The 27,003-nt window shown below is 49.5% G+C and overlaps 1 protein-coding gene across 3 annotated transcripts in view; it reads right to left on the reverse strand.

Annotated features, from left to right (window-relative positions):
* The window catches only part of FBXW11 (F-box and WD repeat domain containing 11), a 1,385,831-nt gene that overhangs the window by 841,790 nt on the left and 517,038 nt on the right, over window positions 1-27,003 (reverse strand). For all 3 annotated transcript variants that reach the window (XM_069654341.1, XM_069654340.1, XM_069654339.1), the window contains 2 exons: window positions 17,370-17,556; window positions 17,184-17,274 (listed from right to left, as the gene is read on the reverse strand). In XM_069654341.1, the coding sequence (XP_069510442.1) occupies window positions 17,184-17,274; window positions 17,370-17,556 (278 nt within the window). The remainder of the gene's footprint in view (window positions 1-17,183; window positions 17,275-17,369; window positions 17,557-27,003) is intronic.

A 27,003-nucleotide genomic window follows, 5' to 3' on the forward strand; every position in this document is an offset into this window, starting at 1 on the left:
CTGAAGGAGGGGAATTGGGTGTGGGGGAGCAGGTAGTAAGAATCCAGGAAGATGCAACAGAAGAAGAAAGGAAAACCTGGCACTCGGAAGAAAATATAAGACAACTGGAGAGTGGTGCATGGGCAAATGTGAACACAAGGAGGTGGATGTTACCAGATGCATACCTCCCTGTTGTAGTAAGCGTGGCACATGGACCAACACATGTAAACTCTAGAACAATGGAAGGTGTGCTAAAAACTGTCTGGGAACAAAAGAATTGGTCCCTATTGCAGGCAATGGGCAAAGCAGTGCAAGATCTGTTTAATGTACAATGTTGGAAAGGGTGTGCCGGCCCCAGCAGGACACTGTGAACTGCCCACACAACCCTTTGAAGTGGTGTATATGGATTTTATACATTTGGAACCTGTAAACAAGTTTGCTTATTGACTGGTAATGAAATGTGGTTATTCAGGATGGGTGAAAGCCTTTCCCCTCCGAGACAACAGTGAAACCTCAACTGCAAAATGCATATTGAAACATTGGGTACCCCTGTAGACGGTCCCTACCTATTTATGGTCAGACAATGGGTCACATTTCACGGGGGAGGTGGTGAGAAGGTATGCAAAGCACTGGGGATTGATCAATGGTTCCATACCGTATTCCATCCCCAGCCAGCAGGAATTATTGAGGGTACCAATAAGATATTGAAGAACAAATTGGCAAAGGCATGCGCAGAAACAGGTTTGAAGTGGCCCGATGCCTTGCCATTGGCATTGCTGATCATGAGAACTGCGCCCAAACGCACCCATGGACTATCCCCATTCGAAATAGTAATGGGCCGGCCACCTAGCATTGGTACTCCTGTAAACCCAAAAAGATTGTCTGAACAAACCTGGCCAGCGTTGCAACAATATTGTATTGCATTGACTAACGGGCTTCTTTCTATACATACGCAGATGAAAAATGTAGCCACAGTACCACCAATTGGGCCAGGCCATGATGTGAAACACGGGGACTGGGTTATAATTAAAGCCTTTGACAGAACTAGCGGCCTGCAGCCGTGCTGGAAAGGACCCTACCAGGTGTTGTCGACAACGCAGACAGCACTGAAAGTTGACGTCAAACCACACTGGTACCATGCAAGTCACGTGAAGAAAGCTGCTGCTATAGAACCATTGCAATCAACCAGGGTACAAACAAGCCTGTTGGAATCATCCCAGACCCCTCTCCCAACGGATGTCCTCAGGTACAACCTGAGATCACGGAAAGTATATGTGCCAGGCAACGAGTAAGGACTGTGAATTGAACTTTGATTGTTAGAGAGCCACAAACTCTTGTCGGTCAGAGCAGTGCACAGCCTTGCCGAAGACAACGAGCAGTTGCTTGAAGGGCCTCCGGCGTCCCTCCTGGAAAAGGCACAACAAGGCGTGGGACAGATCGGTGCAAGGGCCGCTGGTGCACCCTGTACGTTTAGGGTACAAAGACACTGGAGCTTTTAAAAGGGTTGGGAACGTAAGCTGTAAGAGTGAGAGGCTGCTCACTAGGGTAGAACGGTAGGCGCTAGGACCCAGCCAAGCCACGGAACTTAACCTGCAAGTGTCAGCATAAACTCAGGTAAGGTGGCAGAAGCAATGATAAGTGAGATGGAACTGCAGGATTTAGCTCTGTCTGCCCACCCAAGTGGATGGATGAAGGTGGACAAATACGGGTGTACAACGAAGGAAAATACTTTTTTGTATAGCAGGTGTTTTGGTGGTGACAGGGCTTGTTGTATTTTTATGGTATCTGGAACACCCTTCAATGTATGAATTTAAGAATATATTTCCTGTGGCGAACTCCCCAAATGATACCAATATTACTTATGTATAGATAGGCATGAGCATGATGGTCATGTAGATGAAGAGTATAGTAGGAATGCATATATACGCTTAATGAACACAACACAGAAGGCGTTGATTTGTCGAATTGTTGGATATGTAGTCATGTTCCCCGCCATACAGAAGATGGAATACCTATGTATGCTTTTGCAGTACCAGAAGTTGACAGTTGTATTTTGCTTTGGATGAGGGTTCTCTCACTAGACAAGTATATGCCAAATACTTCCAGATGCTTTACAATGAAATGGTCCGACATATCAGCAGGTATAGTTCATAAAATGAAACAGGAGGGAGTAACATACTCTTCAAGAGACCTTGTAGGTCAGATAAGGGTAGGGAAATTACCTCCACCTCCTCTTGATGGTAACCAGAGAGTACTCAAGGAAGAATATTTGTTTCAAGGGAATGAAAGGAGAAACTATTTTGGGATGTAGTATAATATACGATCTTTCTAGGTATAGTAGGGATATAGGTGCGATTGAAGGGTATGCTTATGTTTGTAATAAAAAGGCTTATCTATGGCTTCCCAGGAACTTTTCGGGAACATGTTATTTTGCAAGGATAATAACTGCTGCTATGACTTATACCCCTAAAGAAATGTATGCTAAACATAGGTATAAGAGAGAGACGGGGAAAGGGCTTGACCAATCAGACACTGATCTGGATAGATTTATTGACATAGTAAAGGCAATGACACTCCCTTTAGGAATATTCCTGAACTCCCAAGAGGTACGCAGACTAAGTAGGGCAGTGGAGACCATGATTAGTGAAACAGCCGATATACTCACTAATATTACATATGAGATGAAGGCCATATGGTTAGTTGCATTACAGAATAGGTACGTGTTGGATGTGTTGTCAGCAGAAAGGGGCGGAGTTTGCACTATGGTGCGTCCCAATGTTGCATGTATATTCCCGATGCAAGTGAGGGAGTGTTGTCCGGGATATCCAGGTTACATAAGATAGCTGAGACAATCCACTATGAGGAGGGGGTTGGAGATAGTTGGTGGATGAAGTTACTGAAAGATCTTGGTTGGAAGTTGCTAACCCCAATACTGGTAGTGATAGGCTTAGTCCTGGTTTGCTGCCTATGCATACAATGTTCTCCAATGCTTATTGGAGGTTGTATGGATTGCTGTAGCAGGACAGCCCGCAAGGTACAGGATACCCCCTCTCATCAGGAAAAGTAGCATTTGCGGATAATGTGGTTGAAGGAAATTGAGGATTTGAATAAGAATGACATATAATCTTGCTCAACATGAGCAAAAGGGGCAAATTGTGGATACAAAAATTAGTAAGTCCATGCACATGTTGTAGCAAGATGAATCCTGTAGAGCCCCAGAGTAGAAAAGGGAAATTCGGTGCGACTAGGCAGTGTTGCAAAATTAGTTTTCTTGTTAACAGATGTCAAATTCCAAGAAGAAGGGAAGGGCAGAGGGTGGCAAAGGCCTGGCACGACAGATACAAGATAGTCATGAACAGCAGAAGTGGATTCCCTGAAGAGGGCCCCCGAGATGCCGAGAAGGGCGTAATGACTGTGCAGCTTTAGGCTTATCAGGTCACCCCAGGAGTGTGTTTACGAGGAACTCTTCTGCACGAAGGAGGGATTGGGGGGAAGGAAGATTACGTGACTAACTGCTATGCTAATGTAAACTCCTTTGTGCACGTGCTAGAGATTGGAACCAATGATATTTGAAAATGTATATAAACCCTGCAGACCTAATGCTCATCAGCTCACTTCCCCGTTCTCTCAAGGACGCTGAAGTCATGCCCTTCCGCGAAAGATTGACAAATAAACCTTTGTGACCAGCCGTTTGAGTCTTTTTGGAGTGGGGTCCCCTTTGACTGAAGTGGGGTGAGTGAAAGTGTACCCCCAGGTCTGGAGTTAACAATGAAGCCACCAGACGTCTCTTAATAGAGTTCAGTAAGGGAATGGCATGACTGGCGGGAGGCTTTTCCTTTTCCTCTACAAAATCCAAAGCCTGCACAGCTTCCTGTGTGGCAATTTGAAAATGTTCAGCCACCTTCTTTAAGATGGCGTTGAACGCCATTTGATCATCCACAGGTGAGGCCTGATTGCAGTGCTAGGAGGGGAATCCAAACACAGAGCATCAGGGTCCGGGGTAGGAGTAGGGCAGGCCCAGGGTGGATTATCAACTGGATGGCTGTCTTCCCAATTGTCCATGGGATCAGCAGGAACATCCATAGGGTTCCCAAAGGTATCATAATACTATATGTAGGAATCGATAGGCACTTTGTCATCTGTAAGGTCAAAAACATTCTGTTCCTGAGGATCCTCAAAGGTCCTCTGAAACTTGGCACATAGGCATAAAACGAAGTTCCTCACGAGGCCTCTTGGGAGAAAACCTCTCTGAAAATTCTGTTCATGCACCCCTCAAACCATGATGATTTTCCTTCTAAGGTCTTGGATAAAGAAAAAGAGCTCTCCGAGTACTCTGAGGCTCTGGCCGTTATGACGTGTCTTTAGACCCGTCCTTAAGCTGTTTTGTTTCAATGTCTGTTAGGACAGTTCCTTTTTTTTAACCACCGAAGCGATCCTCGCGATACCATCGCTGATGCTCTGGGTTTCAGGGAGGTGTGGTGTTGAGCCAGTGGCTGCGCTGTGGTTTGCGGCGCCACTGGGGCTTTAAGTGGAGTCGGAGCCTTATTCTGAAGCATCTCGACGGCCGCGTGTGTTTTGGTGCTAGCGCCCTTACTCTGGATTGCCCGGACGTATGCCGCTGTCACGGTTGCGGGGAGGGGTGCCGATCATGAGGATCAGCGGGCACTGCCGAAGTATCCGACGTGCCCGTTGGCGCTTTGGAGCGCTTCGACTGGACTGCCAAAGCAGAACCGTGGGTTGTGTGCTTAGTGTGGGAATCCGGTGCATCCCCGTTGCCGGGATGTATTGTCCCCATAGCAGGCCTCACGTCGTGCCTATCCGGACCGGGGACGGACGCTGCGGAATAAGAACTTTTCTGTGTTAAGGTCAATGGCCTTCCAAGTGGAGCCTTGGTCATCGCTAATCCCTTCGTCGCACTCAGCGGCTGTGGAGGCGGGGGAATTACTTTCAGCCTGCGACATACCGTAGGCCGCCCACCGCTTCAAACGGCGCTCCTTAAGAGTCTTGGGCCGTAGGAGTTTACAGATGAAGACAATTGTTGCACCAACGGTGCTCGTCTTTCCACAGGTATTTCGCCTTACAGGAAGGACAAAATCTAAATTGAGTCCTGTCCATAGCGCAGGATCGTTCTAGCGACGACAAACCCAAGGGAACAAAGGGAGGGGAAACAGAAAGGTATTCTTGAAAAGAATATGACCACCTCAACCCCACTCTCCCTATTGAAAGGCCGGCCAGAAGGCCGGGCCAAGTGGTCCGCAGCGCAACCGTATAAACGGCTGCCGAAATTCCTTCGTCAGCAGTCTTCGGCGGTGGCACATGAATCAGCCATTGAAGGGATTGACAAGGAGAATAAACGACCAAAGGAAAAGAATTAGAACCCTAATGCAATGTTTTATGAAGGGACCTCTCCGTGTGAGGGATATTGGGTACACTACACATCACGTTAGGGATAGTGTTACAGGCACGCCTATGTTGACGTCCCCTAACATGCAATACTCTGTGGTTACCACTGGATGTCGGACTATATGCCCAGCATGCGATTCTAAGCAGATTAACAAGCATCAGAAATGTATTTTTAAATCACGATGAGGTGGGAATAAGGCCTACCTTGCTCTATGCTAAGGAGGGATTTGCCTAACTACATAAAACTAAGGATAGCCTGCATCAGGAAGTCCAAAGTAAATGTCCATCTGTTTCAAAAAACCTACACTTGCCCTCACATCCATTTGTTCAAACTGTGTACAGATCACAGCTTCAAATGAATTAAGTTTTTAAACAAACGTTCAGAGCATCTTCCAGCTCTTCGTCAGGAAGGAGGTGTCACTTCCCCAGGATTCCAAATAGTTCAAAGTCAATCCCTTTCGCAAGCTTTCAAGTCTCTCACTGTTTTCACAACACCACAATTCCTCAGGATTCTTCCCAGCTTTCAGGCACTTGGCTCTTCCATCTAAATCATACAGTTCAATACCAAGTACAGACTGCACAGGCTTTTCTGTATGTTCAACCATAAACTTAGATGATTCAAGTGGCTTCTTCTGAGTGGAGTGAATATTCTGTCTAGAAGCAGTTGGCTGACCACACGGTCCACCCATTACAGGTCACGCAAATGACAACGGATTGGCTTTTTCTCCACAGTTGTACCACCAGTGCTTCGGCACAACAGTGGTATCAGATTTATATTCTGAGATTCGAACACTTGTAGCAATTGTTCAAGTTGTGGCAAAACTATGATACTTCAATCATAGTTTTTACACAACTTGAACAATTCCTCTTTTACTTATGGCTTTAGCCAATGTTTGCTTTTCTCATCAACAACATTTCACAGTTCATCATATTCATTGCAGATGCTTGCTCTCTTTACTTTATCTGATTGATTCTAAGTGATCAGGCCGCAGCTGATTTTGCTGAGGCCGGAATGTTCGCATGAGAAAGGTGCGAACTACCAAAAGTTTGCACCTTTCTCATGTGAACACACTTACATACTACAGGGGCTGCAGGGGTGACCCCTGCAACCTCCGCTCACTGTACTGTGAAGTATAGTGAGCGGGATGTTGCGGGGAACACCGCTGCAGCCCCCGTTTAAAAAAAAAAAATGTTTGCAGGTGTGCTGCGGCGGTGCCCCCGCAGTCTGTTTTTTTTACTTACCTGCAATGCTACCACCAAAGGTTCGAACTTTTGGTGTTCGAACCTTTGGTGGTAGCATTTTTCGGTCTAATTCACAGTTCTTTTGCATCATGGAACGTTTTCCTCTGCTTTCCATGCATGGCGAATTCACTCATTATAACGTTCCTTTGGTTTGGTATTCAAAAAGGCTTTTAATTCATCGCCAAAACAATGAAATTGCAAATTCCCAGTTCACTCACCTGCTGGGAATTTTCACCCTGCTCACGGGTTTCTCGTTCACTTTCAATTCAACTTAACTGGTTTTTCTGGTCCTTCCATAGCCTTTTCAATTGCTTTACAGTTCAGTATTCTTAAAAGAACAAGTTACTTACCTGTAACTGTTCTCCAGCATGGGTCTGGCATGGATTCACATGCTCCTGAATATTCCGTTGTCAGGCTGGGAATCCTTGGTAAAAGAAAAAACAGTTTCACTTTGGTTTATAGGAGAAAGACCGTTTATAAACGAATCAAGCTCTGGGTCACACTGCCCCCAGTCAATGACTCCCCTCTCCAGAAGCCCCACCTCTGGCAGCCATCTTCAGATTTGGTAGCACGTAAAGTGGCACCAGGACCAAGAGGGGCAGGACATAGTGTTTTCATGCAAATCAATGTCAGACCCATGCTTGAGTACACTTACAGGTAAGTAACTTGTTCCTTCTCCAGCAAGGGGTATGGCATGGATTCACATGCTCACGAATAAAGAATACATAGCAGAAAATACATACACAACCACGGGAGGTGGCAAGGCTCAACAGAAGCAATTACTCTTACTTCCTCACCAGGCTTACCTTCAAGCGAACATGGTGTGTAGCACTGCTTGGCCGACTCTTGGCTCCTCCATGGAATCTGTCGACGCACTAGAGTTTACCTCCACGTAGCAGCTCTGCAGACGTCCATCAGGGGTACACCAGACAGGAACACTGTTGCTGCAGCGATCGCTCAGGTAGAATGGGCTCTCAGACAGCCAGGCAGCGGTCAGTTTGCCAACCAGTGAAAATGAGTGATGCAGCCGGGGAGCCACGTGGAAATGGAAGCCTTGGATAAGGCCTTCCCATGGTTCACACGACCAAAGTTCACAAAAAGCTGAGAAGTTCTCAGGAAACTCTTCATGCGGGCCACATAAAACTTCAGCGCTCGGGCCACATCCAGCGAGTGCAAAGTCCATTCAGCTGGCAATGAAGGCATCAGAAAAAACACAGGTAACCAGGGGCTTGTTGAGATGAAATTCGGACAGAACCTTGGGCATGAAGGAGGGGTGCATCAACAGCACCACCCTCGTCTTGTGGAAAGCCAAGTAAGGCTGCATGCAGGACAGGGCCTGGATCTCACCCACTCTCCTTGCAGAGGTGATGGCCACAAGGAAAGCGGTCTTCCAAAACAGGAACTTGAGCGGTGCTTGATGCATCAGTTCGAATGCCCCCCCCCCCCCCCCACCATGAGCCTAGTCCGCATAACTGAGTACCCACGCCAGGGCAGGCGTCTTCACCAGCGGGAACGAACGCAACAGTCCTTTGATGAACTCCTTCACTAGACGGTGCGAATAAAGATAAGATCGTCCTGGAGACCTGGTTTAACGGGAGATAGCCGCCAGATGCATCTTGATGGATGCGTGCACCAGTCCCGCCTTACCCAACGACAACAAGTAGAAGGACATGGGGGGCCGTGACTCAGAGTTAATCTTCTGCGACCGGCACCAAGTCGTGAAATGCTTCCATTTATGTCCTTAACACTTCAGAGCCGACAAAACCCTGGCCTTGGCGAGGACCTCCCTGCAGCCAGCTCATAACCCCCAAACTCTATTGCTGCAGCAGCCAGGCTTTCAGGTTTAGCAATCCTGGGTCGTGGTGCAGGATTGCGGCTCTTTCCCTGGCGAGAAGATCGGCGATCACTGGTAGCTTGACTGGAGGGGACGCTGACATGCTGAGAAGGTCTGGGAACCAGATTTTCCTCGGCCACGCTGGCTCGACAAGGATCATCCTGAACCGGCTGAGTTGACTGATGACTCGTAATAGCAGCTGCAACAGATGGAAAACCCACAAGAACAGGCCTTCCCAAGGGAAGGAGAATGCGTCCCTGATGCTCCCCGGGTGGGGAAACCTGCTGGCGTACCTCCGGCACTTGGTGTTCGTCGCTGTCGCAAACACATAGATCTGGGGACTGCCCCACTTGAGGAAGAGGTTGTCCACTTGATCCTGCCAAAGCGCAGCTCCCTGCTGAGGGAGTCAGCAACTGTTTTTGAAGACCCTCACCACATTGCCCTTGAGGGACGGAAGAAATGCCGTAAGGGCCCAAAACACAGCCCACAGTTCCAGGACGGTGATGTGTAGCGCCTTCTCAGGCAGCCACAGGCCTCTGGCGTGAAGATGCCCGGTGCATGCTCCCCACCCTTTCCAGGGAAGCTTCTGTCGTGACCGTCTCCTGGTATGGAGGGCCCTGGAAATCTCTGCCCCCGGTGATGTTGGAGCGCACGATCCTGTCTTTGAAGCTTCCGGACACCTGGATCCAACGGGAGTCCATTAATTCCCATAGCAGTCGCATCCGCAACCTGCTGAGCCGGACCAAGTAGATCCAGGACGACAACATCATGCCGAGCAGCGACTTGATAGTCCTCATCGTGGCGATCTTCAATGCTAACAGCCGTCGCACCTTGCCCAAAATGGCCGCTATACTCTACTCCGATGGTGCCGCCAGCAGGATTGTATCTTGTGCCTGGACCCCAGGAACAGCACGTTCTGCAGTGGAGTCAAGCAGGATTTGGTATAGTTCACTGAGAACACCAGATCCGTCAGCAGCCAGACAATCTTCTCTCTGTAATTGACGGCTATGCCCTTCGACTTGGCCCGGATGAGCTAGTCGCGGTATGGGCACATATGAATTCCCTGTAGTCGCAGATGGGCCACCACTGGAGCCAGGAACTGCGTAAAGACTCTGGGCGCCAACTTCAGTCCGAAGGGGAGAGCCTTGAACTGCTAGTGCTTCCCCTGTATGACAGAGCAGGAACTTGCAATGTTTTACGTGAATGGGGACGTGGAGGTGGAGGTAAGCTTCCTCCAGATCCAGTCTCCCTCTCCAGTTGGCCTATCACGTGCTGCAACGCGACCATCCTGAATTTCTGGGACTTGATCGTCGTAGATCGAGAATGGGCCTACAGCCCCCGGCCTTCTTTCTAAACAGAAAGTATCTTTACTAAACTCGGGAGCCCCGGAGTCGCTTCGGAACCAGCTCTATCGCCCCTTTTCTTAACATGGCCCGAACCTCCAGCAGCAGCTGAGAGATGTGTTCCTGTCGGGCCACTGGTGGTATTCGCGGACACTTCGGCTGAATCTCCAAAGTGTGTCCGTGGTCGAGAGCGTCCAGCACCCATCGATCAGAAGAGATGTTTTTCCATACGCTGACGAAGTTCGCCAGCCGGCCTCTCACCGGAGTGCAGGGGTGGGGGGGCCTGACGCCTGGGAGCCTGGATGACGGCAGCGGCAACCTCCGAAGGCCTTGGAACGACCCCTGTAGGCTTCCTGGGTCGTGAAACGGGAGGGTTGGCGGTAAGAGTATTCTCCACCGCCGAAACTCTTCGAAGACCTATCCGACTTCCCTCCTGAGGGACGAAAGGACAGACGGCGCTGTTGCAGCGTGCCCAGGGCACAGGCCGTCTGTCGGTTTTGATGGCCTGAAGAGATTAATCGACTGCCTTGCCCAAAAGAGTCTCTGAACGGCATGTCCAGGACCCTCGTCTAGACCTCTTGTCTAAAGTTGGTGGCCTTCAGCCAGCCACGACAATGGAGGCAAACCCCATTTCCTATTTGGCATGCCGTGGTCCGACGCCAACTCGCCTTCCTGAAGGATCTCCATTGCCTCTACCCGCTTGTCCACGGAGAGGAAGTACAGAATCTGAGTTATCTTGTACCAAAGCTCCCGGTTTTACCTGGCCAAGATCGCTAAGGCGTTGGAAGCCTTGACTGTCATAGCTGCTGAGTAATGACCTTCCATCCGACAGCGTCCAGTTTCTTCCCCTCGGTGTCCAGGGTGACCGAGGTAGACGATGGATTTGACTTCTTCCTAGCCGCAGCCGAGACCAGAGTCCGGCGATGGTTGAGCCCGCAGGCATTAGGGTGCTGAATCCGGCACCCGGTACTTTTTCTATAGCCGGTGCATCTTTGCCGGGCCCGAGGCAGGGTTCTTGAGCTGCGCCAGCCCCTAATCCCAGACGTCGTCCAGGAGCAGTACTGACATAATGGTCTTCCTTTTCGCCTCCCGGTGCTGATAGAGGAAACCCTCTTTTCCAGAGTGAGCACACTTCATCCAGCGGAGAAGTCCTTAGTAGCTGAGAAATTCTACAGTCGTCTGTGTCCGTCCCAGTGTCCCTGGAGGTGTGGAGGGTCGGGGGTGACGGGGACGGTTGAAGTGAAGGTGTAGGTTGTCTCCTCCTTTTCTTCAACGGGGTCGTCGCTGGTGGTGTCGTTGGCATCCTCTTCTGAATCTCCAACACCAGTGTGTGGAGGATCAAGAGAATATCACGAGATCGATCTCTGGGAGGTGCCTGGGGAATAGGATCGCTGGGCCCAGCAACGGTCGTCGTCCCCCGCCGATATAGTCAATGCCACCTACGGTGAGCTTCTCCTCGATGTTCTCATCCTAACCACCCTCCTCTTGAATGGTGTGGACAGAAACTCTCTCTTACTCGTTAGGCGAAGAACTATCCATGCCCTGGAGCTCCTCCACCCTCCCCCGTCCTTCGAGCCCTGAGGGGTCAATTTCGGGCTGAGGTCCGGCATACTCTTTTCCGGCGTCTTCTCCACGGGCTTGGTCAAAGCCTCCCGCCTGGAAGAGCCACCCCGACCTCCACCATAGTACCCTGGACCGTGTCAGCCCCTTTTGCCTTAAATAGGGCGGCAGCAACCAGCTCGATCGACCAGGAGGTTTTGGTCTGGATCATCTGGGCCTTAACTGGCAGGTTGGACACCTTATCCTGCCTGGCCTTCTCCAGCTTCTCTCACAGCTTCCCCAGGGTAGCAGCCTTTCTCTTCAACAAAGAGCTAGAGCGATGGCTGGAGATTGAGGCTGATGAAGACCATGAACGTGCCCTCACCGTCGCAGGACCCGATTGCGGGGCGACCCTGACAGATGCGGACTCGCAATTCTTGGCCTTTTCGGCCCCCATGGATTGAGCACCCTCAAGGGACTTCGAAGCCCTCTCTGGTTGGCTGGATCCGGATGCGGCATACCCCTGTGGACCACATGGGGTAGCGGCCCTGAGCCACGTCGCCAGCCGGAAGTGCCAATCCTTCATTGTGTGCTTGGAGAAGCCACGGCAGATTTGGCAATCTTCATCCTTGTGCATCGGGGGAAGACAATACAGGCAACTATGTCATGATCTCTGCTTCCAAAAGGTCAGGGTTTTCCCAACTCCCTTGGAAGCAGATCCATAACCCAGGTTCCGAGTGCCAACCAGTCCCAATTGGGACCTTTTGGACCCAGTCCTGGCGCCAGTGGCACCAGGCTCATAAATATGCCCAGTCCCAGCGCTGGAAGCGCCGGGCTCATAATGCTTGGGTGGACTTACCTGCAGCAGACCATGCTGCTTACTTGCCTGCCAGTTGAGCCTCTGATCCTCTTCTGTTTGGAACTACTTTTCCTGTTGGGTGGGGCAGGAGCCACTCCCTAGATTCAGAACACTGGAACTCTTCTGGAAAGCAGGAACTCTTTTCTTACCTAGGCGTGGCTGTGGAAGGGGACACCTAAGCACTACAGGAGGCTATTTAAACCACACCCGATGGATGAATCTTGCTTTGCATTATTCTGCATCCTCTGCAGCAGAACGCTCATCGTGTCTTCTGCATCTGATCCTGGGCCTAAGGAAAAAGGCTTACCATCCTGAATCCAGTCTTCAGCAACACCTATAAAGACAAGAAAGAACAGGTTAGCATTACGGTCTTCAGTGACAGCTCTTCACTTACCTGGTCCATCGGCTGTCACCAACTCCTCGCGCTGCATTCCGGCATCTGAAAGACAAAACAAGGTGCGTTTAAAGACATTGGGGAACTTTAATACTCACGTGCCATTACTCCTTTCCACATCTAACCCAGTGGGTATTCCGGCACACTGCAGCCGCTCCGAACTTGTACCTGCAAAATAAAAAGACAGTTAGAGCGCATCGTGAAGCAGGCAACAAGCGCTTACTTAGGTGCTTCCAGGCGCTTCTATTCATCACACGGGCTCCATCTTCAACTCACTTCAGCCCGTCATCCGCCATCGCCGGAACCCTGCAAAACAAGAAACATCATTACTAAAGACTTTAAAGACATTAGGATTACTCGAAACTTACCGTTCGTGCAGTAAACGACGGACAGCAGTCCTCTGAAGTCAAGAGGCCTGCTCCCCTTATCCAGTGAAGAAACTGGTTACAGCACCCTGCCCCGAGGCAGATGGAGAGCACGGCGTTCACTTACCTAAGGTGAGAGCGTTAACCTTTGGGGTTCTACAGGAGAAGAGAAAGGGAAGAAGAGAGAGACATTCAATAACCCAGTTCCTTAATCCCATATTTTCTATCTGCAGACATCTTACCCTTCAAGTCAGACATACAGTGCACAGAGGTCCAGCCCAAAGAGCCAGCCGTGTGTTACACATCACCTTTGCAGATACGGTATACGCCCAGTCAAGACCGGCGCCTCTACGGGAATCAAGTGAGCGTTACAAACTAGGAATGTTTATAGTCTGTGAAAACATTCTGCAAACTGCAGCAGAGCTTGAAGAAGGAAGCCCCATCCTCATCCGGTGCGGTGTAGACCCGAGAGCCTTCTGGAAACTTCCAAGAAGAAACCACACAACGATTTTGTCCTTGAGGGGCAATTAAAGATGCTGAAAAATGGGTCCCCGTTAATCATATGAATAGACGATGGAGCACAAGGGGCTTGATTGAAACAAAAATAGGGTTTTCCTAGCCAAAAAGGCTCGAAGAGCAAAACACGAGGACTCCCAACACTTGAACGTGCGGTAAAAATCTGAAGATGGCTGTCCGAGGAGGGGCTTAGGGAGAAGGCAGTCATTGGCTGGGGGCAGTATGACCCAGAGCTCAGTGATTGGATTATAGGAGAAAGACAGTTTATAAATGAAAGTGAAACTTTTCTTTTACCGAGGATTCCCGGCCTGACAAAGGGGAATATTCATGAGCATGTGAATCCATGCCAGACCCCATGCTGGAGAACGGCTCTTTTCATAAAGTTCATCAACCTTCACAACATTGTATGCATCCAGCATTTGTGCTTTACCTTTCCGAAGCATCAATTCCATTGCCTCTGCTTCTGTTCACTCGTGAGCATTCAGACTTTTCTTCAGCACGTGGCTCACACCACAGCATCCCGGAGTCACACAGCCTCACTTGACTCACCAGGGTCACTATATTTGGGTGCCCTTCTCCGCTCGGTTCTTCGTGGCTGCTGCTCCCGGCTCAGCAGGCCCCTCTTCTCGGGTCTCCGGCACATCATACTGTTGATGGAGTCCTCTTGACTCCTGGTGGACAGCAGCCTGCCGATTTCACCAGAGACCTTCCAACAACGCCAGCCACAGTACTTCTGCTGCAACAACTCTGCAGCACTACAGCGCTTCGAACATGCATCTCCCCATTTCATCCAGCCTCTGTCTGCAAACATTCCACAGAAAAGCCTTTTCACTCCATTAGCCTCACCTGAGCGGGCCAGTTCTACCGCCCTTTGGGCACCAGGTGCAGGCTATTCATGTTAATTACACAACGGTCTTGGTAACAGGCATCAGTCTTCCTCGTCTCTGTAATAGAGTAGTGTTTGTGTGTGTGTGTGTTTGAGCTAATAAAGAATGTATGTCTGTTCCTATGCTGCCTCTTCGTCTTAGAAATTCATCTCCCAAAATATACCAATATGGTACGAATACAATGGTGTCCCTTGATGTGTAAGCCGTCATACGTTACTCATTGTGTAAACTATGACTGTGTATATGTACCCCGCTGTTCATCTGTAAATTATAACATAAGATCTGTGCTCTTAATGCTTGTAAATATGTATATCTGTACCGTGTTCATTGTACCTTGTTGTTCTCTGTAACATAAGCTATGCGCCCAGATGCCGTTGGGCCAGGCGTGCTCTACAAATAAATCAAATTCAAATACAATAGGGAAGGGATTCGAAATACCCCATAAAGGCCTGGGGACATAGGATTCCTGATGAAAGGGAAATGGGGGATAATGTGTGTCTCTCTCAAGAGTGCTGCTCCCAAACTCTCCTACTCCCAGGTCATCCTCACTCGCATATCCACCCCACAGGGTCAGGATCCAAAAGCGATGGATCTATGATTTCACGGAAAGGCCAATAGATTCAAAGATGTGATCTGTCGACTCAACCTTCGGCCTTAGATGATGTTTCAAATAGAATTAGGACCAGCCATCATCAGGACAATAGAGAGCCGATAGGGTATGTGACATGCAACAAAAATAGTCACTTCCACGGCTTGTTCAACGTTGCATTGGGGTCCATACACGTCAAAACATGTTGAGGCCCAAAGCACAGGGAAGACAGATAAGCCTTCTGTTAATTAACACCAAGAACAGCCATGCATAGTTTGTCGAGAAGGAAACCGGGGGCAGGGATAGAGCCAGGCATCCCAAGGCGAATCACTCTTTCCAAGCACAACAAAAAAAGCATATAGCAGCATGTTTGCGCAATGCACCATAAGTCCTTTAGTCTTCCGTAGGGAAATCTGAAGGGTGTTGAAGAAAGGAATGATAAATAGTTCTGTTTCCTTGGGCAGTTTGTGTGATTGATTGGGCAATGAAATCTTCTTACCTCACTCTGCCTGTACTGAAGGCATTTCAGCAGTCAGTGTGAGGTTTACCTTTCGGTGCCTGCCTTCGGTATTTAAGTTTTAAAAGGCACCCATTTACAAGGTGTTTCAGAATAAGTTCATCCCAGACAGCCTGTTTGGCACTTGGTTTCAAAGTCAACATTCTGGCAAGATGTGCCTCAGCATCATGCTTGAACGTTTGCTTAGCAGCGCCGTATGTTGCTTTTCATCCTGTTTGATGCGTTTTCTTTTCTTGATCTTTTTCAGCACCAGGTTTGGTTTTAGATATTGCATTTGTGGTTTTGGTCTTTGGGCAGTTTTGTTGGTGCTCTGTAGGTAAGAAGACATCAGGCAATGTCAGCACAACTTTAGAGGTAAAGGGGGAAACACTATTTTCCTGTACCAGTCGCTTTGGCAAGTAGTGGAATGCTAGGCCCAGGTTTTAGTGGTTGCCTCAACCAATCGGATGCCATGAAAAAACTTCTGATTACGCTTTACAGCCAGCTGTAGAGAAATGGAGGGGCCAGCTGGATTTGGGTTTTATTTACAGTCCGACTACTAACCCTCCTCCACTGGCACTACGTCTAACATTAGGCTGGGTTGCCTCCATAGCTTATGCCTCCCAACGTTAGGAGAGACTGCTCTTTAAAGGTTGTGTTTAATGCTGCACATTAGATTTCCCCATGATCACAAGGCATGTGGTCTTTACCCTTCTGTAATAGCTTGACAGGCTGAAGACTGATGTCTGTAGGTCTGCCTAGAACAATGTCAGAGGTTAGAATCAATTCAAAATCTTCCAGCCATCACCTCTTGTTTTGCATAAGTCATTGATTTCATACATTGCACATAAGGCCAATTGAGGGCAAAACAAATGCTGTTCTCTCCATAAAAGGAAACTATTTCAGTGGATTGGGGGCCAAAAGCAACAGTTCCGTCAGTCTGGTGATGCAACTTGGCCCAAGCATCCTGTGCAGTGTGTCCGGAATGAAGTTGGACTCAGCCGCTGAGAACTTCCATTAATCGGTCCATTGCATGAAGTCATCCTGCTGCCTCCCTCTGGGACTAGCATTTGGTCTTTCCACTTCCACAACTGCAACCAACCCTAGGTGGGAAATGAGGAATGGAAGGAACACTGCTGTTGACTTATTTGTGAAGTAATATTATTCCAGACCAGCCTTTTGCCCTACTTTGAGTCAGGTATGACTGTTCCACCATTGCACCGAAAGTTTAGTTTATCTTTCTTTTGGAATTACGTACAGCCCTTAATTAGATAGTGTCATAACCCCAAGAGCCATGGAAAGATCTCCACAACCAGGTGGATGGTGTCAATCGTGAGCACTAGAAGAGATGAGCATGCATACTGTGGGTAATGCTGGCAAACATGAGCCTGGCCTTTCAACTATCTGCTCTGGCTTTTGTTTTGGTATTTCACTGAATGTGTCAGTGAAAGAGTGCAAGGAACATTAATGTCATACTGCTTATGCCAAAGCTGCTGGTCCCATGGTGTTCGGCTTCATGGCAGGACCCAGAAGAATATGGTCGCTCGTCATTTTTCTCTTCCTTCCTCTCAATTATTGAAAGCATTATGTGGTGGTTAATGTAATACATGAAATACCAGTCAAACGAATACCTTTTGGCAAATTAGAGCCATAAATTGATTGACCATAAGCACTTAAAATGGTACTCTTTTGTGTAACAGACATTTAAGATACAATAAGGTGATCTAAAAAAAATACCTCTATGTCCTGAATAATCTTTGGATACAATGACCGGTAGAATGAGTTTGGAGGGCCATCTGTTGGTCTGTTTTTAAACAGGTACTGATCCCTTTAAAAAAAGAAGAAAAAAAAACAGACTACCTTTTATTTGCACGTTAAACTTGTAACACATGAAAGACTAGATTTTCAGTAGGAAAAACGTACCATCCCCTTCTCTCAGAAAGTCCTTTCCACAGAGGATCTGTGCGTACCATTCTTTCAATCAGCTTTTTCCATAACATTCCCTCAGATATTACTCTCTGCCATTCTTTGCACACTAGCTCTGCTGCACACAGAGATCTAGCGTCAAGATAGGACAGGATATTTTCTGCTATGTGATCCAAGCCTTGCTCTGGGGGGCGAGAGGAAGAAAAAAAAAAAGATTATACACAGATCAAAGTAAGCAGTCGTCTGGAAACAAGCAGTAGCTGGACATAGCCTCAAAGCAATTAGGTAGCAGACAAACAAGATCTCAAAAACACATTAGGGGAGGGCTCAGAATCTGCACTCGCCACTGGCAATTGAATCCTACCAACTAAGAAATGATGTGCTGTGTGAATATGGAGAACTGATTTTAAGACCAAATAGAAGACTACAAACAGATGCATATAACAGAGGACAGAGTGGACAGAGCGCAATGCACACCAAAAACAAACAGTGTGAATTTCGCAATTCGCTTGCTCATAGAAATGCAATTTAAAGGTTTTGTGATCTTCAACAAATGAGTGAGCCACTTGGCGAGTGACGTGCAGTACTCCCCACTTTCTTTTGGGGGATTGCAGTAGTGAAGGCCTGACATGTTAATGTTAAAAAGGTATTTGTATCACACACCATCACCACCTGAGTGGTCCACAGGTGCTCTGGCAGATCGGAAAAGTAAAGTGAAGAAAGGGGTGGGGGGGGATTGGAGGGGTTAGTAGGGTGTACTGTAAATAGGAAAGTGAGAGTTGTGATGTCCTGTTGGCACCTTTCGCAGAGCTTCAATGCAGTTTACCGGTCTGTGCGAGTTTCCATGTGCTGTTGTGCCAGGTTATGTGTTAGTCTGTTGCCAGTGTGGTGAAGTGCATGCAGATTGATGTGCGAGTTTCTGTATGAGAACTGTATGTGGAAAGTTGAGGATTGGGTTAAAGTTATTAAAACGGGGTCATACAACCCTTACAGTAGGATAATGGCTTAAGACATTTATGAAGGAACATGGTTGCCTCTGCCTCTTAATTACCTCTAAAGAGATCCAGCATGTGATCAGGGAAGATTTCTTTACTCCCAAGGTAAAAATACTGTAGAAACTGCTGTTACCTAGCAGTTTGGGCTGGACTGTTCCTTTTAGGTTAGTATCAAGCCTGATTTACATATGGTCTTTCCCCTTCGGTAATGGCTAGGCAGGCTGAAGAACGATTGTCTGGAGGGTTGGCCAGAGCAATGCCAGAGGTTAGAATTAATTCCAAACCTTCCAGCCTTGAAACACTTGTGTATAGGCGCGTAATAAATACCATATCATATCAGCCATCCCCTCTTGTTTTGCATTACTGCTGTACCAGTGTCAGTTCTAGTTTATCCAAGGATGTCTGGGAACAAAAGGTAGCAGATGCTACACTGAAAAGTACAAATGCTAGGTGTATGCTGCATTAACGTAGAATCTGAAAGGGGATGACTGTACAAGTTAAAAAGGTAGATTAAGCTTAACCAGCATGGTAAATTAACGAGGCTCTCGCAAGTGTCTGGATCATAGTGTTATCCCATCAGGATTTAAAGCCTGGCAGAATATCTTGTCTGATTCAACATTTCTTTAAGCTATTCACCAAAGATGGCACCAGTACAGAGATTTAAGACTACTGGATACACTTATCTGGTACAGGTTTGCCAATAATTCTTCCACATTTATAGCCCACAGAAGATTGACCTTGTCCTCGCAATGAAGGTGCAGTGCGTCAAGACTGTCGACTCCATGTCCCTCCAGGGCTTCCATCTTGGCTGATGTCATTGTCTAGAACATACCACGCGCAGTGTCAGTTGGCTTCAGTTCTGTTTTTTCCCCACCATATGCAGAATTAACGGCCTTGATAAGTGCCTTTAAATTATCAGAACTTAAAAGAGTGCAAGGTGCAAAGTTTGGCAATTCTACAGTGGGGTAGGTTGGGAGGGCAATGAGGAATATGTGGGAGGACCATCTAATCGAAAGAACATTACCAGGGGTAAGTAACTTATTATTCCAATGGATTGTGTCCTCCTACATATTCCTCATCTTGCAGTCTTCGGTTCTTTTGAAGGAGGGAGTAAGAATTGAAAGTTACCGTTTGTCCAGCATGGAGCATAGTACTGCCGCCCCAAATCTTCCTTTATTGTTAGAAGTGTCCAAACATTAATATTTTGTGAACGTGTGGCAGGTGGACCAGGTAGCTGGATCGCAGATGTCTAATCAGATCTTCCCTCTGAAGTGCAGAGGAAATTGCCATGCCCGTAGTGCAATGAGCCCGGATCTGTCCCAGCTCGCCTGTAGCAGCACTCCGAAATAGCCCGTATGATCCACCTGGATAGGGTCCGTTTGGTGACTGGCTGACCTAGTTTGTGTCCTGTATATCCAATTAAAAGTTGGTTGTGCTGTCGCAACTTTGCCATCCATGATCAATTAATAGTTACACACCGTCATGACTAACTTACTAATAGTCCATAGTCCCCCTTTCCTCCATACTGTATGGGCGTCCTTCACGAGGGACGAAACCTTTTTCACCAGAAAAATCTTCTTTCCCTTTAAATTTAGATGGGGTGCAGCCCTGGCGCATGGGCTCGCCTGACTTCGCCCACCGGCGCCACTCCTCAGTCCCCATTGACGCATCGACAATATTCAGATCTGCATAATGACACCAGTTTTGTTGGGGGGGATGGGACGTGTGGAGGAAAGGGGACTATGGCCAGAGTACGTTAGTCACTACGATGACTAACTATTAATTACTCTTGCATCCTGTCCCCTTTCCTCCATACTGTATGGGTGATTACCACTGAATGTAGACCCAGGGTGGAGAGGAGACCCTCCATAAGAAAACAGGTTTCTTAGAACCACCTGCCCAAAAGCCCCGTCAGACCTAGAGGCGGCGTCCAAACAGTAGTGCTTACAGAAAGTCGAAGGGGAGCCCCAGGTGGCCGCCCTGCTGATGACCTGCCATGGCACATGCCATTGGAATGCGATGGCCGTGGCCTTGGCTCTGACCGCATGGGCATGCAAGTAAACTGGTGCCGGCTTGTGCTGCCCCTCATAGGCCTCCTTGATGGCCGCGATCATCCACCTTGCTATGGAGGCCTTAGAAGCCTAATAACCAGGCCTTGAACCACTGAAAGTGACAAACAGGGCGTCCGACTTGCGGAAGTCCTTGGTCCTGTCCAGGTAGTATTTCAGGGTGCGTCTGACGTCCAGACAGTGCAAGACCCTCTGAGGCTCATCCTAGGGGTCGGCAAAGAATGTGGGTAAGACTATCTCCTCGTTGAGATGGAAGGAGGAGGTCACCTTGGGTAGGAACGCGGGGTGCGTTCACAGGACCACCTTGTGAAAAGTGGTGTATGGCTCTGATGCCACCAGAGCCTGAATCTCACCAACTCTGCGAGCGGAGGTGATGCCCACGAGTAGAGCTATTTTTATGGTAACCAGCCTGATGTCCGGCGGCGACATTGGCTCGAAAGGTTTGTGCGCCAAGGCTCCCAACATCACATTGAGGTCCCACTCAGGGTGTGGTTTCTTTATAGGCGGGTAGAGTCTGTGGAGGCCCACCAGGTGCCGCTTGACCACCGGGTTGGCAGAGAAGAGACCCTCCTCCGAATTCCTGTAAGCCCCTATGGCTGCCAGATAGGAGCGACAGGTGTCCACCTGTACGTCGGAGTGGGCGAGGTGTGCTGAGAAGGAGAGCACGTCGTCCAAGGTGCACCTAAGAGGATCGATCCTCTTAGAGTTGGCCCAATGACAGAATCTAGACCATTTACTCCTATTTTGGCATCTAGTAGCCTTGCTTCTAGCACCTTAGATGATTGAGGTTATCTTGAGAGAGGTACAAGTGTTTCAAAATGACCTGGTCAGGAACTACGTTGCGAGGGCTAGTTTGTAAGGCGGGGTGGAGTACCATGCCCCCTTGCTGGGCCAGGAGAGGAGCTGGACCCAGCAGGAGGTGAATGGGTGGCCTGTCCAATAGGCTGAGTAGCACGAAGAACCACGGTCACGCCGGCCACCATGGCGCTATCAAAATGATGCCGAGGTGACGAGAGTCCTTTATCTTGCAGATCACCCTGTGGACCAGGGGTGTGGGCGGGAAGGCGTATGCCGTCATGTTGTTCCACCGTATCTGGAATGCATCGCCCAGGGTGCCGGAGAACTGCTGGCATTTACTATTCTCCCAGGAGTCAAACAGAGCCACTTGGAGATGCCCCCATCGGGGAAACATCTCCTTCAGTACCAGGTCATTCAATTGCCACTCGTAATTGTCTGCCCCCAGTCTGCTGAGCCTGTCCGCCTCCAGGTTGGACTCCCCCAGAAGGTGGACTGCAGTGAGGTAGATGTTCTCTAGTGCACTCTCCCACATGCTGATGGCTAGATTGCACAGTGAAGGGGATCTGGTACCACCTGCTTGTTGACATAGTACATGCTGGTAGAGTTGTTTGTCTGGATAGGAACCGTCTTGCCCTCTAGGAGAGGGAGAAAGGCCTTGAGAGCCAGCCATATGGCCTTCAATTCCAGCCAAATGATGTGGGACTCCTGCTGTGTCAAGACACGATGGACGCTGTGGCTGTCCAGAGTGGCTCCCCAGCCCTCGGGAGGAGACCGTAGTAACTGTGACCCGAGGGGCCGGCTGCCAGAAGGGCTTGCCCTGCCGCAGATTGAAGTCTGCGGACCACCATATGGGAGCCCTTCTCTGGATTCCATGAGGCTGCAAAGTGCAGATGTAATCTCATCTTGAACCTTGTGTCGGGTACGGCCAACAGGACCTCTGCCATTATACCAAACAGATGCTAGTACCACCAGGCCGAGGTCACTGCCCTGGAGAGGAAGAGAGGTGGCTTTCTTGATGACCGCTATCTTGTCCTCCAAGGGAAAGACTCTCTGAGCTAGTGTCCCAGATGAGGCCCAGGAAGGTCAGGGTCTGCGTGGGCTGCAGCAGACACATCTTGAGATTGATAGAGAACCCCAGGTCTTGGAGTGTATTCATCAGTGCAGAGGAGGTATGTTGAACCGCTTCCGGAGATGAAGCCCGGACGAGCCAGTCATCCAGGTATGGGTAGACATGGTGGCCCTGGGCCCGGAGGAAGGCCGCCACTGCATTCCTCAACCTGTTAAAGACCTTGGGGGCTGAGTTGAGGCCACAGGGTAGTACCTTGTATTGGAAATGGCAGCCCATGATCCTGTACCACAGTAACGATGGGGCTGCCAAATCAGGACGTCTAGGTACCCGTCCTTCAGATCCAGGGAGCACATCCAGTCTCCCCTGCCCAGTGTTTCCGCAATAAGTGCTGGCGTAACCATCATGAATTTTTGCAAAGGAAGGGAGAGGTTGAGGGTGGAAAGGTCCAACACAACTCTCGGGCCAGCCTAGTTCTTCTGTACGGCGAAAATCCTGGAATAAAAGCCCAAGCTTCGCTGGAAGGTTGGAACTTCTTCCACAGGCTGGCTCTCGACAAGCCATCGGATCTCCGCCAGCCGTGTTGCTGTCCCAATCTGTGGGAGAGGAGGGAGGAGAGGAAAGGAAGGTACTGGCAGGCGGTACCCCATGGAGACCACGGATAGGATCCAGGGGGTCTGAAACATTCTGGCCCTAAAATTGCATGTGAAAGGCAAGCCTGCCCCCCACCGGAGACACATGGCCTTCTTTCCCTCCTTGGCTGTTGCGGAGGGGGAATTGGAAAAATTCCTTGCCCGCCCCCGCCTTTTGTCGTTTCCTCCGGTGCCGACTCGGAGAACGGTCAGGTTGCCTGGACCATCGTTCTTGAAAGCCCCAGAACCTACCAAAGGCCGCCCCTTGTCAGAGCGTTGCTGTGACGGTGTAGGCCTTGGCCTTCATAAGCATAAATAAAGACTTTGCGGTTTGCGAGCTGTTCTTTTTATCTAATTCTTCATCCGTGGAGGAGTGAGAGGTCACTACCCTCAAATGGAAGGTCCAATATGCGTTCCTGGATGTCAGGGTTAAACTTAGCCTGGAGCCAGGCAGTCCTTCTCACGTCTGTGGCGATGCAGATGGCCTTGCCAGAGATATCTATGTGGGCCACGGTGGACTCCATGATGTTCTGCGCCACCAGCTTGGCTTCTCCTAGGCCCACCTTGAAGCACGCTTGGCTCTGCGCCAGAAGTTCTGGGAGGAAGTCTGCAATTACCCACCAGAGCCTTTGGTTAACGGCTGCCAGCATGGCATACGCTTTGGCTTGACGCAAGTGCAAGGAGGCGTTGGAGTACATCTTTTTCCCGTACGCCTCCAAGATCTTCTCCTTGTCTAGCAGCGTTGAGGACGAGTTGGCCGAGGACGACCGAGGCTTAGTAGCATGATGCCTCAACAATCACTGAAGAGTGCGGTTGAGGATGCGCCGAAAGCAAGTGTGTATTCCCCCTCCATCTGCCTATACTTGGCATCGAGGCGCCGATTTACAGGTTGGGCCGAGTGCGGCTTGAGCCACCCCTTCTTGGCCAGGGCAACTACGTCTTTCTGCATCGGGATCCCCGTTCTATCAGAGGCTCTTATGGCAAGGATCTCTACCAAGATGCCCTCCTCTGGCTGCTCTACCTTGGGCTGAGGAAGGCCCAAATATTCTGCCAAACCTGCAAGGAATTTGTGGAAGGCCCTGGCTGAAGATGGCATGTCATGGTCGCCCTCCTTGTCCATGTACACGAGAGTGCTCGGAGGTTCCGGAACTGGTGGAGGGGTGCGGGGTGCCATGGGCTGCGGTATGGATACCGGAGCCGGTGGCTGCCGAGGAGGCTGTTGTGGGGCCGCCTGTAATGTGGGAGGCAGGGAAGCCGGAATCAGAGGAGCCAGCTGGGACAGCGGTGGCTGCGCTGGACCCTGTGGCACTGGAGCCATAGGAGGATTGACTATGGTTGCCGGTGGGGTGACCTGGGGGAGCATGTCCCCGATGGCATCCCGGAGGATGGTCCCCATCTGGGGAGTTTGCATCAGCCCTAGGAACCTTTTGAAGAACCGGTCTTCGTAGACTATAGAGGTGGCAAGTGATATTGACGCAGTGGCTAAGGGCAACTGGGGCCGGGGCACACTGCCTGAGGTACAGAGGGAAAACTGTCCTGCGCTGGTGATGGATAAACTGTAGGCCACGTACCTGGTTGACACCAGTCCCACCTTGTGACTCTTTCCTCCACCCACTGCGCAAGAGGGGGCATCGGATGAGTGCCATCTTGTCTGGCGCGGAAGCCATTTTGTCGAGCTGCGTGCCGAAGTTGTGTTGCCTGGCTCGCTGAAACCAGCCCCGTCCAAGACACTTGGTGTTGGAACAAAAGGCCTATGCTGCACCTCAGGCTGTGACCTGAAAGGGGTAATGCCCTCGGCAGAGTTGCCAGTAGTGCTGCGTGAAGGCGCCCTCTCGGACAGGATGCCGGTACTAGGGCGTTGCCCCTCGGAAGTAACCCCGGTCAAAGAAACTTGCGGTCCCTCAGCACCGACCCCGGAAGGATCTGGAGACACCCCTCAGCCTTGAGGCCAGTAGCTGGACTAGCCTCTGTACGTGTGCTGGTGCTAGAACCCAAAAGGTTCCTCCCGGTCGGGCACTTCCTTGGGAAGGAGTCGCCTTTACGGGATGCAATGGTGAACAGAAGCTTTCCTTCGGCCTCAAGCAATGTTTGACAAAGTCCTTCAGGTCCTACGGAGGCGACTTCTGGAAGTGCTCTCTCCACCCAGCTAGCCTGTTCAGTGCCCGTGGAGTCAGTGTGTCGCACGCGGATCAACCTTCCCAGCCGTGGTCGGGCCAAGGCAGCGGAGGCAAAGGGCATGGGGATCAGATGTAGGGAAGAGCCTGTTGCAGGCTGGACACCTGCTGAAGCCTGCTGAAGTCGACATGCGCCGAGGAGGAGAGTGGCGTCAGAGGACCAAGTACCTAATTGAAAAGAAAAAGACAAAGATAGAATATCCGGGGAAGAGCGTGTGGTATATGGCCAAAGCCAAACCCAGGAGCCCTGATTAATTCAGCTTGTTCCCGTCAACGCGGAAAAGGGCCCTGGTGGGCGGAGACACGCGAGCGCATGCTCCCAGGGCCGTGCCTCTAAATATAAAGGGGAAGAAGATTTTTCTGGGGAAAAAGGTTCTGTCTCCCGTCCCTCACCAGGGATGCCCCAATACAGTATCGAGGAAAGGGGATGGGACGTAAGAGTAAAGCTTAGAGCTCTCCTCAGAACGAGTTTATGGAATCTTTCCTCTTCCTTACCAGGATGAGGTGGAGGTTAGAAAGCTGGAAGCGCACATTTCTGTGCTAAATGGTAATCTGACACACTCTTGGGTAGAAAAAAAAGTTATGACCTTAAGGCCAACCTTATCCTTGTAAAAAGTGTAAACTGAGGTTCACAGGATAATGCCTGCTACTCACTCACCCTGCGGGCGAATGTTTGTTTAATAATTTGTAATGCGTTCCAGACCCAGGGGAATCAGGGTGCAGCAGTTACAAGAATATGCAAAGCTTGAGTACAGAAGTTACAGAAAACAAATATGGGTGCACCATACATTGACATACAACAAGAAGATTATATACATAAATTATATGCATTCTATTTACAGATCTAGTGGAGCTAGATGGGAGGAAAGATGGAGGTGAGCCGGTGTGGCTGGACAGTCTGTAAGCATGTGTGGGATTTACTGATCTGTGGATTTAAGCCAGTTAATGTACTAAAGTCTGAAATTCTGGTAAGATTGGTCTTCTCTAATGGGGTGTGGCATGGAGTTCCACAGTTGAGCCGATATGACGAGGAAGCTGCAACCCCCAATTTTAGAGCGCTTAAATCTTAGGATGGTGAGGCAGTTGGTGTGGGCTAGTCTCATGGGTCCGATAGATATTTTCCTGTGGAATCTATCGGTAAGGTAAGTGGGGGCAGCGTTGTTTAGAGCTTTATAGGCGAGTGATGCTGTTTTACGCATGATTTTATTGTGGAATAGAGCGCCAATTATTATGGTGCCTGATGGCAGAAATGTGAGATCTTCTTGCCACGCCGAGTGCCGCTCTTAGGGCGTTTTGAAGGATTTGTATCCTCTGAATGGTTGCTTTGTTGGCCCCAATGTGTAGGGCGTTACAATAATCCAACCTGAAGAGTATGAGGGCTTTGGCTAGAATCATGCAGTTGTCATCGGACAAGAATGGTTTGCCTGACCTAATGAGCTTGCATGTGTAGGCCATGGCCTTTACTTGTTTAGCGAAGGAGAGTGTGGAATCGAGGTAAATCCCCAGAGTCTTCACCTCCTTGGCCACCTTGATGAGTTTACCATCTATTAAGAAGGATGCATTCTCCTGGTGTAGTTTCTTAAAGTTGGTTTGTGCAACCCGAGTAATGTTTGTTCCATGCCACGGCTGTGGACTTCCTGGCCTTCCATATAACTTCTGGGGGGACTTTCTATGAATGCTACCAAAGTCCACACAGTGCTTGAATGGCCCGCTCCTAGGACAGTAAAGTCACTACAATCTTTTCTTGGCTTTGCTAACTTTTATCGTCGATTCATTTCGGGTATCTCAGCCATCGCCGCCCCATTAACCAGGCTTACCAGTCCTCGTATACCTTTTGTTTGGTCCCAAGCCCACCAAGAGGCGTTTGTGGCTTTGAAGACCGCCTTCACTATAGCCC

Source organism: Ambystoma mexicanum, chromosome 3q (assembly GCF_040938575.1).
Source record: "Ambystoma mexicanum isolate Mex_15411 chromosome 3q, UKY_AmexF1_1, whole genome shotgun sequence".
Lineage (NCBI taxonomy): Eukaryota > Metazoa > Chordata > Amphibia > Caudata > Ambystomatidae > Ambystoma > Ambystoma mexicanum.